The 14,746-nt window shown below is 33.4% G+C and overlaps 2 protein-coding genes across 4 annotated transcripts; one reads left to right on the forward strand and one right to left on the reverse strand.

Moving 5' to 3' along the window:
• The first annotated feature begins 4,166 nt into the window (after positions 1-4,166).
• LOC112801132 (DNA (cytosine-5)-methyltransferase DRM2) lies at positions 4,167-8,363 on the forward strand. Its single transcript, XM_025843701.3, has 9 exons — positions 4,167-4,675; positions 4,771-4,872; positions 5,047-5,152; positions 5,253-5,302; positions 5,758-5,880; positions 6,475-6,571; positions 6,710-6,837; positions 6,939-7,646; positions 7,819-8,363. Exons 1-9 carry the CDS (start codon positions 4,673-4,675, stop codon positions 8,242-8,244), a joined length of 1,743 nt encoding a protein of 580 aa, XP_025699486.1. The 5' UTR covers positions 4,167-4,672; the 3' UTR covers positions 8,245-8,363.
• A 1,025-nt stretch (positions 8,364-9,388) lies between these two features.
• Positions 9,389-13,639, reverse strand: LOC112801133 (probable BOI-related E3 ubiquitin-protein ligase 3). 3 transcript variants are annotated; one of them, XM_072237053.1, is made up of 6 exons: positions 13,236-13,520; positions 13,076-13,122; positions 11,871-12,047; positions 11,565-11,666; positions 10,611-10,972; positions 9,389-10,303 (listed from the first exon to the last, which is right to left on the reverse strand). In XM_072237053.1, exons 5-6 carry the CDS (start codon positions 10,911-10,913, stop codon positions 9,752-9,754), a joined length of 855 nt encoding a protein of 284 aa, XP_072093154.1. In that variant the 5' UTR covers positions 10,914-10,972; positions 11,565-11,666; positions 11,871-12,047; positions 13,076-13,122; positions 13,236-13,520; the 3' UTR covers positions 9,389-9,751. The 3 variants fall into 3 exon arrangements, with proteins under 3 accessions (XP_072093154.1, XP_025699487.1, XP_025699490.1); XM_025843702.3 differs by lacking the exon at positions 11,565-11,666 and having other exon boundaries at positions 13,236-13,639; XM_025843705.3 differs by lacking the exon at positions 11,565-11,666 and having other exon boundaries at positions 10,611-11,019.
• Between the last annotated feature and the right edge of the window lie 1,107 nt (positions 13,640-14,746).

Consider the following 14,746-nt stretch of genomic DNA (forward strand, 5'->3'; position numbering starts at 1 on the left):
TGGATAAAAGTCAGAGAACCCTGGAGGAATTTCTTAGTGTCCAGATATGGGGCCCTCCCCCACACTTCTCGGAGGAACCCCACAACGGCCACCTCAACTTCGTCTAGGTCGTCCAGACCATATTTCTCATAGGGGGAGGCCTCCAACCAATACAGGGGAAAGCGAGGAGAAGAACTCTCGTCCAAGAAAAAGGGGTGGTGACTCTACAGCTTGAACTTTGAAAAAATAATTTTTAAAGTCATGGAAGGATTCGTCAAAGAGGGTGAAAACTCTCCGACCTTGTATGGCCCGGAAAGACACCCACTGTTGCTTATTATTTAGCCCACTGAAGGGTTTGGTCATATGAAAAAGATAGAAAAAAATCTTCAGAGAGGTCGGGAACTCCAAAGCCTGGCTGATAAATTAATAAATTTTCAAAAAACCCCAAGAGTTAGGGTGAAGCTGAGTAGGGGCAACTCGGCAGTGACGCAACACAGACATCTCAAAATTTGAAAAAGTAAGAAAAACACCCAAACGGGTGATCATACACTCATACATAAAGAAAAAATGAGGGGCCGCTTCATTGGCCCTCCCAAAGCAAACCCGGTCTTCTGGGCCCGGGACTACCAACTCATACTTCGGCTTATCCTCCTCAGAAGTACAAATTCTGTGGCGAGTACAAAGGTGGGTGATAAACTCAGTATCGACCGAAGGTTCCTCCCCTAAGACTGTAACATCAACCCACTGGGAAAGGATATCTACGGAAGACATTTCTTTTCTTAAAAGGTGACAAAAACCTACAAGGGAAAAAGAAAAGAAAAATAAAAAAACACGGTCTCTAAAGGGAGGGAATACGGAACCAAACAGAAATCTACAAACCAACCTATCTATCTACAAAATAAAAGCATGCAAATAGAAAGCATGTTACAGAAGAAGAAAAAGCTAACCTTTATCTGAAAATCAGGATTGAGAAAGTAAAAGCCTTCGAACACAAGAATGCAGCACGAACAAATGAAGAAGAAATTTGAAAATCGCAGAAACGAAACAATGAAAGAGAGGAAAAGTATTTATAAACATGCTAGGGGCACAATGGTAAAAGCGGGGCAGTCATTAATGAGAATGCACCGTTACCAAGACCATCAATCCCTACGCACATCCCTAACGGACGCGACGCTTGATTAGACGTAACTGTCAGAACCAAAAGGTCACGAAAAGTCACATCGGTTTCAAACCATCACGTCGGTCCTCCAACAAGTCGGCTACGACCCCGAGTAGAATACTCGAACCCAAATCTTGAAAAGAAAATTGGGCTCGAGTAGGGGCACTGTTCATACCCTGGCCCAATAGTAAAGGCCCAGGTCCAAACAAAAGGCCTAATCCCACGGATTGAGCCTCACCCGGCACCGACCTTCGTCTTACGAAGTCGGCACTCACCACGACTTGTTCTAAAGAAGTCGGGAACGAAGGTTAGCTGGCAAATAAGCACTCATTCAGATGGGTAACTGCCCCTAAAATCTCTCTAACCACTTCCAGTATCCATATCTTAACCTCCCCAAGATAAAGGGATGGTTAACACCCTAAAAACGTGACACTACTCCAACGGTGGTTATTGGTTCACCACTATAAATACACTGACATTCCTCAGGTATCTCTAAGTCCCAATACTCTCTAGACCTGCTTACACCCTTGCTGACTTAGGCATCGGAGTGTCTTTGCAGGTACCACCCCCCATTCTTTCACATACACAACTCGGAGGCGGCTCCCAGACGTAAACCAAGTCGAAGACCACCTTCCTCTAGCACTTGGGCCTCACAAACAAGCCCAACCACCGTCCGGTTCTAGGTAAACTCCGGAACAATAATATTGTTAAATCATCAATTATAATAAAAAGATTTCAGTAATATTCATTACTTTTATATAATTAGATTCAAAATTTAATTCATCCCAGATATATAAGAAAATGATAAAGAAATAGTTTCACATATAGAACAAAAATTGCCAAATGAACAATGACATAATAACAAAAGTACAACGAACCACATATCTAATTAATACATTTTTTAATTTTAATATGGAGGTAAAGAATGAGTTGGAGGCATTTATAGAGAAGAGAGGTGCTTGACCTGTGTGTGGTGTCAAGAACACCACAAATCGAACCATGTGAGTTCTTCATAGTTTGTCGGACGGTTCGACTTGTAGGTAAGAACACGAATTCATACAAAAATTCATATATATACAAAACGCACCGTTTGATTTGCATGCTATGAATTTCAACCCCTACCAAATCGGACCCTCTAATTTATTATGCAATTTTTGCCAACACAAAATTCGCACAATTCGAATTTTAATTCCTGTCATTCAAATAAAGCTATCCCACAATTTGACTTAACAAATTCTGTTTCCATACCCAGATACATGGGTTCCATCACGAAAAAATTGAGTCTAATTAATATACCAATTAATCCAAAAACAAAAGGGTAAAAATAAAATTTTATGTCATGACCACTTTAATATTTTAATAATCTAATTAGTCATGTTTTCATAGTTATTTTACAAAATCTGCAGATACATAAACCAAAGATCACACTAAATAAAGTTTCATGAAAACAGGTTAAAAAAAATCTGTTAGCATTAAATTATTATCTTTTAAGATAGATTCCATTAATAGTCTTTTGTGCCTTTTTTTTTTACAAATGTACATCAACAAAGTTTAAAAGGTCACTACTATACAGATTAAAGTTGTATAAAAAAAATATAAATTTTTTTATAGTTATTTTTTATTATTTTACTATTGTTCAAAATGTAAGTCTTAATTTTTTCAATCTCTTTTTCATCTCATAAAAAGAAAGATCTATAAACTTACATCTTTACTATATAATCCACCAATTTAAAATCAATGTTACAGAATAAGAATAAAAATCTCAGTTTTATAATAATAATAATAATAATAATAATAATGTAAAATATAAAAAATAACGGTGTTAATGTTATTCAACTTAGATGTGTAAAATTTATAATATTAGTGGTAGTTTCTTCTAAATTTTCGACAAAGCCATCATTGGCAAGGGCAACAGAAAAGTTATTGCCAGAGTGACTGTTGAGTGGACATGGAATTGTCAATGTCAACGACAAAGCCACTATTAGAAGCGTTGTTGGGAATGGCACTATTAATAGCGATTACAGGGTCACTCTTAACAAAGTTGAGTAGGAGAGAAAGTGTTTGACACTACATCAATGGAGATCACTAGGGCTAAGGAACATGAAAAGATTACTTCAGAGAGACGATCATGGTGTCATGAAGGAGTATCTCAAGTGATCAATGATTTTTGTGGTTGTTTTGGTAGGTTAATTATTCTTGCATGAAGGAGCTTTCAATTTTTTGAGTTTAGAAGATGATGTCATTATTTTATATTTGAGAATTGAGAAATTAAAAGAATTTGTTGAGAGTTTGAGGGAATAGGAAAAAGATATAAAAGAAAGTGAGGACTAAGGAGTAACATAAGAATAAAAAATTAAAAAATTTTAGGTGACATATTTTTTATACGGTCTTATATTTAAACTAATAATAACGAACTCTGTATTATTATTTTTCACTAAAAATAACCCTGGCATTTCCCCAAAAAAATGATAGTAGAGTGAGTGTCAATTTTACAGGAAAATAAGTAGACTTATCAATATAAAAAAAATTAGGAACCAACTATAATATAAACCAATTCAATTAATTTCTTTTTATTTTTAATTTTAAAATTAAAAAATTAGGATAGTAAAAAATTATTTTTTTTATTTTTTCTATAATGAACCTATTTTTTCAACTAATTGACTCCAGTTAGCTACTCTTCTAGTTAATTTCCTAGTGAAATTGAATCAATTAATCTTTCTAATAATTTTTCTTTAACTAATATATAGTGAAAATTTATATAAAAATAATATTTGGACAACAAATTAAATACACTATAAGATTAGCAAGTATTTTTCAAGTTTTATAGTTCTATAAAAATAGAAATGATGTGATAAATTAATTATTTAGAATTTAGTTAAAACATAATAGTTAAAGTTAAAATAAAATATATTTTATTTCATATGTTAAACATCTATATAATTAAATTTATTTTATAATAATACATAAAAGAAGGATTAATTTATCCTCTCATTTTTGTATATGTATGGGATTAATATCCATAAATTATGATGGATGTTTTGAAATGAACTAAACTTTCATTACTGAACGACGCAGTTTTTTTTTTTCCTCTCTCTCTTTTCTTCTGCTTCAAGAAAACTCACGTACACAGTACGGTAATACACACACCACATTCCTTCTGAATCCTGATTCCACCGCCGTGTTAGCGTAGTAACCTTTTCTACTCTCTCTCATTCTCTATCTCCGCTTTTTCTCCATCTATTGTTCCTACCTTTTCAATCATTTTTTGCTTGTTGAATCTTCCATTGTTTTACTGTTACATTGCGCTATTTTCATTCAACTGTACGGCTTCAAGAAAAAGTAACGATTGTGTTTTCTACTTACTGATACATTTTAGGGTAAGTCTGGTTGGGCTGAAAATTTTTATTATTTTCACGGAAAATTTTCTTCCTCGACCAAACATAGCCTTAATGTGACAGCTGTAGTGTTCGGATTTTGAAACTAGTTCTGCGAAATTGGTTGACTCTTCGTCTTCTTCTTCTTAGCTTCAAACTCATGGTATGTTCATGTTCCCTTTCTAAATCTACGCTTACCAGTTTCGAGTTTCAGTTGTGTTTATTTGTGCTGTTGAATTTATTTATTTATTTTTACAGCATTCACAAGGTTCAAGCTCAAGGAATCAATATGATTGGGACAGTGATGACGAGCTTGAGGTATTTGGCATGCCTCAAGAGAGCAATGTACACGGTGTGGAGGTAAATCCTGCGTCCAAATGTGTTACAAATAGTTTTGCTGAGATCACACAAGTATAAAGTCTTGTTTAATATTAATCACATGTCATAATATTAATTTCAAATTTCATGTTTCGTATTTCATATTTCTCAGTCTTGTTGCTATAATGTGGTGGATGTATTCAATGTTCTGTTTAGGAGAGTGGTTCAACTTGTTCAAGTGCCAAGAACAGCAAGCTGATTCATCACTTTGTGGGAATGGGGTTTTCCGTAGAGGAAGTGATCAAAGCTATTGAGGAAGATGGTTGTTTTGCATTCTCATTTCACATATTTGGAAAGCATTACTCTTACTCCGCCTTGCATCTGAATGGTATCAACTTTATTTTTGTTTCGAACTGTTGTAGGAGAAGACAATGAGGAAAACATTCTGGAGACTCTACTAACACTTGCAGCTGTGAGAAAACACTACTTTCTGTCAATTGCCTACTATTTCACCATCTTATCCATTTACTATTGAAGTCAACCACTTCCCCACTTCGTTTTATTTAATTAATAAATATTTGACATTGCCTATCGATAACCTATCACAAACTTCTTTTTATCCAGACTTAGAACCAGCTATGAAAGCTTTGCAATAAAGTTTAAACATAGGCAGAGTTTTAAATATCATTAACTGCTACTTATTAGTTTTCACATATACGATTCAGTGAATTTATATTAGTCGATCCTTTGAAGTAGTTATGTAGAAGTGAAGATAATCTTGCTGATATTATCATCTATTTTATCTCTTGTGACTCATGTCAAGTAGAAGTACAAAAATATGTATTTAGCAGTAAGTGATTTCATTGTCTTTAGCAGCAGGGGTTGCAATGATTTTAATTTTTTTTAATGGAATCCTCGAGCTTGCAGACCATCGACGATCCTATGCGAGAAGCTTTCACAGAACCATGTGATTTTGCTAAGAAAAGTGTTACAACAATTGACATATCTGATGATGATGATGATTATGGTATTACTGATTCTGAAATTGAGGTGGATTTCTTTTCTATGATTTTTCTTTGATACACAACTTTCATTCCATCCTTGTAATTGCAATAGAGTAATCCCTTGTAAAATAGTATTCTCATTTGGATTTACTCTGTTTAAACCTCAATTTCAATTATAGACTCAACAGGGGTGATATTATGCATTTTTGTGCATTCTGTAGGTTAGCTAGACCTTGGGGTTCTTTCAGATTAGGAGTATTTCAGTGTTCTGAGCTTGATATCCTTATTGTAACTCAAGTAGAACATGAAATGACAATAATAGATGAAAAAACTCGGATCATAATTAGTTAACACTCGTGAAGTTGTGATATACGAAATACATAGCAAGCCTAGTCAAGTCATTGGATTGCCACTAGAATCAGCGAGTTAAAAAATGAAGTCTTTCATTAATTGAGTGTGACCTTTGATTTTCTGTCATAATCTTGATAAATTAATTTTGACACATCTAAGTGTGAGTCGGCAAAGATCACATCTTTTCAAACTCAATCAACTTCGCAACATAGATACATAATCCATTTGCTAATTAAGATAAAAAAGTTTGCAGTCACTAGATATATAAATCTTGGTTATGCTTATGCAGGAAGATGCCTTTACATCAGAGAAGGATGAGACCTTGTCAATACTTGTGAATATGGGATACCCTTTCAAGGAAGCTTTGATAGCTATAGACAAATGCGGTACATGTACTCTGCTATCTTTGTATAAGTAATTAGCATGTTTGAGTTTTGTTTATTTTTTCAATAGCTTGGCCATTCTTCACAATATTTGTTTAATGTTGATTCTTGAATTGTTATTGTAACATTTGGCACTGGCAGGTCCTGGAGCAGATCTCAGTGACCTTGCAGATTTTATTTGTGCTGCTCAATTAGAAAAGGAAATTGAGTCTCATCTTCAAGATCGACCTAACAGGATACATGATACCTCTCTTCATGTGCATAAAAGGGTTTGAGGCTTATAAACTTATCAAATTAATCATTGATGTTTCTACTTGTAAGTAATGCATGCAGTTTTCTGACATGAGGTCTATGCCTTCTTCTATGCCAGTCAAGAGATCACTACTATAATGGGAAAAAGAAAAGCAGAATGTGCAGGACAAGCCAAAAGAAGCCTTTAGAAATTGACATGGAGGAGATAGAACTATCTATCCCAACAAATGGATTTAGCATAGCAAAAGGACTCTATCCCAGGGTTGTAAGAAAGATCCCAGATAAACTAGCAGGTCCACCATACTTTTATTATGAAAACGTCGCTATTGCTCCTGTAGGAGTTTGGAATAAAATCTCAAATTTTCTATATGGGATTCAGCCAGAGTTTGTTGATTCAAAATTATTTTGTGCTTCAACAAGAAAAAGAGGGTATATCCATAATCTCCCCACTGAAAACCGTTTCCCATTGCTTCCTATCCAACCCCTTACTGTCCAAGAGGCTTTGCCTAACACCAGACAGTGGTGGCCTAAATGGGATCGAAGAACACAGCTCAATTGCCTTCTAACAAGCATTGGAGCTGCCACAGTGACAGAGAAAATAAGAAGAGACCTTGAAGAGTGTGGTGCTGAAACTCCTCCTCCAAATGTCCAAGACACTGTGCTTAAACTGTGTAAAAAGTGGAACTTGGTTTGGGTTGGGAAAAACAAGGTGGCAACCCTTGAACCTGATGAATATGAGATGCTTCTGGGATTCCCAAAGGATCACACTAGAGGTGGAGGAATCAGCAGAACAGATAGATACAAAGCACTTGGGAATGCCTTTCAGGTTTCTTCTTGTTATATATCCTCTCACCCACTTAACTTTAGCTTGACATAAAAAATGTTTTGCCATTATGATAACTAAAAATGTTTTCCCCTAAACCTTTGTCTTTTATCTAGGAAAGGTTGGTGTTTTATGACTAACTAATTCAGTGGAAACAAATGGAATTGGTTTTCAGGTTGACACAGTTGCCTATCATCTTTCAGTATTGAAGGATCAATATCCAAATGGCGTTAATGTTCTGTCCCTCTTCTCTGGCATTGGAGGTGCTGAAATTGCTCTTCATAGGTTAGGAATAAAGCTCAAGAATGTAGTGTCCGCGGAAATATCTGAAGTCAACAGAAACATCCTTCGCTGTTGGTGGGAACAGACAGAACAAAGGGGTAACCTATTTGAGGTTGAAGATGTACAAAGGGTGACTTCAGAGCATATAAGCCATTGGATAAACCGTTTTGGTGGATTTGACCTTGTCATTGGTGGGAGCCCATGTAATAACCTTTCTGGTAGTAACAGAGTCAGTAGAGATGGCTTGGAAGGGGAGCATTCCTCACTCTTTTATGAATATTATAGGATTGTTAATGAAGTAATGCAAGCACAACGATAACGTGTTGTGTGCTTTTGATAGTGGAAAAAGAGCGGATTCCCACTTAAAGGAGGGCGAAAGTTACTTGAATATTAAGACTACTATTACATTTCATTTTTATATGGGACATGATTCTTTCAGCACTATGGCTACGCATATTTTATTAGATCTTTGTTCTAACATACAATTTCTTCTTCAGCCTTTTCTTAGGTTTTGTTTAGGATATTATGGGCTAAAAATTTTGATAGCAAATATAAATTAAATATTATTTGAATTTTAATTTTGATACATTGATAATATAAAATATTTTATACAATTGTTCAATAATATTTGTTTTTTTTATGTCTATTTACACGATTATTGTAAAAAATAGTTATTTTTGCTAAAATAGCTTATATAACTAGATGCACGTATAAAACTAATTTTATTGACCGTGCATCAAAAATTAAATTCATATTATTTTTTCAAAATTTTTTTTGAGACATTGCTTACATTGAGAAAATAAAAACCTTTCTCTTTCACTCTTTTAACCAATACTTTTAAGACGCTCTTTAACTAAATTATTTTTATTATTTTATTTGTTAGTCAACAGCAGCCAATTTCATTGATTGAAAATCAAACCTAAGCCTCCTTACAATGAGTAAATTTATAATTTGACATGGCATAACACTAATGAACATCCAAGTCTAAGACTTTACCAAAAAGCTCTACACAATTCTAAATAGGATAAAACAAACTAAGGACGAATTTACATCACACAAATAGACAAATATAAAAGTTCCAGTGAGTTCATCACATATCCTGGCTTGCCTTGAAGACAATGCATGAGTTGTTAGAGTCAGACTTGTGATTTTGACACAGATGCATCAGCTCAGCAATCCTAGCCTACGCAAATTGCAAAGACTTCCACAAGATTTTACAAACAATATGTAGTTCAGTTTCTTTTTAATTGTGCAGTTGGTGACCACCATTTATTAAATTTCCACGGTTTTAAAAGCGGGATAGGTTATTATTAGGTAGCATACAACATTGCGAATTCGGTTGACAGTTAGAAAATACTAATCAAAGTATTGGTTTGAAATAGCTAATCCTTTAAAAAAACAAAGCTAATTCTATTTTTTCAAAAAATAAAAAAAAAACTGTAATTTTCTTTGTTAAGAAAGACTTACAAATATTACTTCCTTTTTTATTTTAATTATTCAACAAGTAATGTCAGCCTCAGGAGTCAGGACACATTTACCTTTCCCCTATTTCTCTGTTCATAATCATTGTAAACAATTGATGCATCTCATCAGCAATTAGGTGAAGCTCCATGGTGAAAAAAGTCTACATAAAAATAGGCTTTTGGTACAAGGAGCATATGTACTAGTGTTATTAACACAAGTGTATAGAACTATCCCTTGAAGTAGTTCATTTTTTTTAGGTGACAAGTACTTTTTAACTTGAACATTATGATGAACTTTTTCACACAGAGAGAAGAGTGATTCTTTTTTTTCTTTTTAAGTACTTCCATTTTGCGAGTTATGACTTATGAGAGATATACCTCCACACTTCCAGTCTTAATCAATTGGCAAACAGGACAAACATTGATAAATCCATCACAGTCCTTACACAAGCACAGGTGCCTACAAGGCATCAACAACATGCAAACCTCCTTCGCCTTGCACGCTCGGCAACTCAGGTTCTCCATGCCTTGGTAATTCTTGTACGTGGATTTCATATGCTGTGCGCCTGCAACGCTGAAGAGGTTATTAGGATCTATGTAGGAAGCAGTGTCGTCAATTTCGCTGTCTCCGAATCCTTCCTTCCCTTGTTCAACTCCTTGAGATATTGCCTGCTGGAGATTGTTTTTTAACACATTGACGATTGACTCGTTGTACTTGGCTCTGTAGTGCCAGTTTTGTGCTTCCATAGCCACCTGCTTTATTCTATCTGCTAGCTCCCTATTTTTTCTGTTCATGTTATCAATCTCTATATCTTTCTCCTTTAGCTTCTTAGTAACGCCTTTTTCAATCGAAGTAAGGAGAGAAGCCATGTGTTTTTGCTTCATGTCCCTCACTCCTTTTGACAATTGTTCCTTCTGTACAGATAGGAATATGAAAAACTCAGAACAGCACAAAATAACCAAAAGGAGAAAATTCAGCCCAAATAATAGCACAATGATATATTAAAAAACATGATACTAGTGGCAATTTCATAAGAAAAGCGCGAAAGCATCAAAGATGAAAGTGAATAATGTGTGTATTTCTCCCTTTTGATATAGAGTAGGATAATCATCCATAACTTCCTGAAGGATACAAATATCATAAACATGGATCACAATAACCCTAATGACATTCACAACCAACATTATCTAGGGGAAACAAAATCCTGCGAAGATATATTACCTGAAGTTTAATATATTGGTCTAACTCTTCTTGCTGCCTATCAAGCTCGCTTCTGATATTATCACCGAGTGACAGCAAGATAGAGGGTGCAGCATTCATGCTTCCACTTGCGGAAGTGACAGATGAGTTGCGCTCATCGTCATCATATGAAAGCCTTAATCCTGTTGACACAGGATTAGGATTCGGAATGCTTGCTGATCGATCAGCATCATCTTGGCAGACATTGTAATTTAAGGAAATCTGAAGCCTTTTCTGCTTCGAGATATCTTCCATTTCCCTGCTTCTTTTGTTTGGCTGAATCATGGGACTGATATGCTCATTTCCAAAGTAATTAACTGGATCAACACTGCATCCAGCTTGTACTGCAACAGAGTTTGCACTTTCATCACTAGTCTGACAAGGTAGAACTCTAGAGTACAAGAATTATTAAAGGAAGTATAATTAATTAAGCAGCTATTTGGAATACTTTGTTTGCTACCTTTGATTAAATCATAATTCTCACACCTTCAATGACAAATTTTTAGGACAAGTCTTGTTGAATAAGAGTAGGTGCTTAGCTTTCATTTGGTGCAAAGCACATGATCTTTTTATGAGGGATTTCTCATTTTTGGCTTTTGTACGATCTCTTATCCATGTTTTTTGCATTCTTATCCTCTCCGTACTAATATTATTTTATATATAATTTCAAAAGAAAAAAGGAACTGGACAACTATCAAAATTTTGAAAGAAAAAAAAAGAAGAAATAGTTCCTAATTTCAGCAATATAAAATAAGAATATCACAATAACAGCAGCAAAGACATTCATCTGTTCTAAAAGCAATCTATATTCTAATATTTAAACATCAAAATATATAAGAAAGGAGACCAGGATAAGTACAAGAAACAATCTTGACCATGTTCTACAGCATCGGGAATGCATACTTGCAATGCAAGAAGAAAAATATGCATACATACACTAAACAGGACAAGTTCAAAAGCCATAACATTGCACTCCTCCATCGGTCCATCCACATTCAACAAAAAATGGTAATGTTACCATGCTTGGGGCAGATAAGACTGAAAGGGACAGAACCATAGAAAGTTCAAAATAAAAATATGTAAAGTAGCTCTTGACTAAATCCAGGAAAATAAAGTAATGTTATGTAACTTCAAAATTAGTTAACCGGACAAATAAGTTGAACAAAACAAAGAATAGACGCAATGTATAATGTCTAACTAGCAACCATATCACTACAAAACCAAAAGGAGAAGAGAACTCACAGTTTCCAAACAACTGCAATTGATTTGCTGGATTTGTTTGATATCGAAATTGAGTCTCGTCCAGGAAAACAGGAAGCGGGTTACCATTGTTGCCCCCCAACATTATACCAGAAACTTCCCTTTCCTAACTCAACTTATGTAGCTTTACGTTTCTTTGTTAAAGCTACCAAAAAATACCTACTCGAACAAGAAAAAATGTCAAACACAACATCAAATTCAAAGGATAAGAAAAAGTAAACAACAAATATCCAAGAACCACCAAAACAATGATATCACCACAACAATTTAAATTATATATCTTGAGAAGTGTGGGGTAGTTGATGTTCCAATGAAGCTTCAGCTCACAAAGCGATACACTAGCTTCTAAAAATTGATAAATAGGAGTTTCAAAGCAGTTACTTGAAGTTCAATAAACAAAAAAAAAGTTTGGTTGGTTGCAAAAATAATAAGATGCAATTCTTCAGAAGCAATATGAACATCAAATGCTGGCAATATATATCTTCACTTTCATATAATTTATCATACAGATTCTCAGATAAATGCTGACATTCTCGCAGCTACAAGTTTAAGAGTAAAACACCAGATATTAACAACTACAAAGCGCAAAGCAGCTAACCCTTAGGGTTCCTCCAAGGTCCAACCAAAAACGAAATCCAAGAAATAAGGGCCTAACATTCCCTTTAAAGAATCATAATAAGAAGCAAGGAAATTATTTTTTTTATTTATTTTTATGCAGAAACAATATTTAGCAGGTTTTCTGATACAAATGTGCACTAATTAGATATGCCAAATTCCAATCAAGGGAAAATTTGAAAGCATAAAATAAAAGTAGTACAATAGCATGTGAGTACCCAGAAACTAAAATGGATTGAAACTCAGCTAAGCCCCATTCAATATGCTAAGAGAACATGATAAAGGTTACAAACAGAACTAGAAATTGAAACACCCCTTAAACCAGATATACATTAAAATCTGAGCACAAGAAGCTCTCTAAGGAATTGGCAACGCATGATGTTAATTAGACAACATAGGATGGGAAACATAAGATGAATGAATAATAATAACAAAATCATATCTTGTTCCTAAATATAAAAACACAATCACAATCAACGCAGATTAAAAAACAAAAACAATAAATAAAAATTTCCATGAAAAATCAAACTTAATGGTTGGACAAAGAACTAAGTATGAAAATTCATGGTTACCTCGAGTTTCACGAACTTTATTGGGCTCCTGGGTGGAAAAACAAAATCTGCAATGCAATCAATTGTAAAATACACAAAATCAGACACCACAACCCGAAAAGAAAAAAACTTTATAACAAGAGAATACGAATTAACAGCACAAATAACAAGCGATTAATACCTGGAGAATGAAATGCTTTGAAATAGGGCCGAAAGAAAGAAGAAAAGGAAATTCCTCTAGAAGGAGAAAAGGATCAAGTTGATAGACATCGAGAGAGAACGATGGACCAAAAGGATCACGGAAAAGAAGAAGAGAGAGAGATCTGGAAAAGAAGGTTTAAGAGAGTGGATGTGTGATGATTGATGGATAGAAGAAATAGAATGGAGAGTAGTGGATGTTGCAGAAAATAAGCCAAAAAATATTTATTTATTTATTAATATTAATGCATTTAAATTGAAACTGGTTACGCAAACCGAAACCAATTTCAGGTTTTTCTCTCTTTTTTTCATTTTTTTTTTTAATTGTAAAGCAATATTATTCATTTATTATTTTTTATTTGTTGAATTTTGATAAATGGATACGACAAAGTGTGAAGAGTGAGAGAGAGCATTATTTCCGGAATCCCGCTAAGTCTCTCCGTACTATCTGTCATGCGTGACATAAACATTTGCCTAATCACAAAATCATGTCCCTCTTTAATTTCTTTTATTAACTATTTAAGTATTGACATATAATATTACTTACTATTCTTTTTAAAATGATGGTATTTTTTTACTTTTCTTAATACAATAAAAAACAACATACTTAAATATAACATAGGTTTAGATATAAATTTTTTAATATACAAAAAATATAAGTGATAATTATTTTTATTAGAATGGAATAGAAGTTAGTCACGTGTTTCGCACAAATTTATTATTATGTAATAATGGATAATTGTTTTAAAAACACTTATAGAGAATGTATTAAATAAAAGATATACATCTAGATATAAAACTAACCATATCATTAATGAAATTTTCACAAAAATAAAACAGAATAAATGCATAATTACGTTATTCTTCTACGTTGAATTTGGTTTTGGTTATATCCGTATTCTTATCAATCACCATAAATCATTGTTATTATGTTAAAAAAGTATAGGGAACCAAATTTTGTATTGTGTCGTTGCTTTACTAACCAAATTTTGTCTGCAACTTGGTTTAAATGGTTGAAAAATTATTTAATTTTTTAATTTATTTATGGATAATATTTATTAATTATAATTATAAATTATATTATTTTAAATTAAATGACTTATATAATGATAATTTTATTTATTGTTATAAATGTTAAATTAAATTAGTCATAATTACTTTTGATTTGGAATTAAATTAGAATAAAATCAGATACTACTTTTATTTGTACTTTAGATATTATTTTTATTTGGAGCTTTAAGTTTTAATGAGTATCACACTCAAATATAAATAGTAACTTTAGGGTTTTGGTCTCTAACATATCAAAGTCGTTTCCGTAACTTTTTTTCTATCAGAGAAGTTACAATTTAGTCCTATCAGAAATACAAAAAATTTTGATTGAGAAAGAATGAAACAACTCTTCTATCACTTTTATGAATATAAATATGCTTTCGCATTATGACATGTATTTTTTATGTTTTAATATGGATGATATGGATTATAAAAACAATTTGT

Source organism: Arachis hypogaea, chromosome 5 (genome assembly GCF_003086295.3).
Source record: "Arachis hypogaea cultivar Tifrunner chromosome 5, arahy.Tifrunner.gnm2.J5K5, whole genome shotgun sequence".
Classification (NCBI taxonomy): Eukaryota; Viridiplantae; Streptophyta; class Magnoliopsida; order Fabales; family Fabaceae; genus Arachis; species Arachis hypogaea.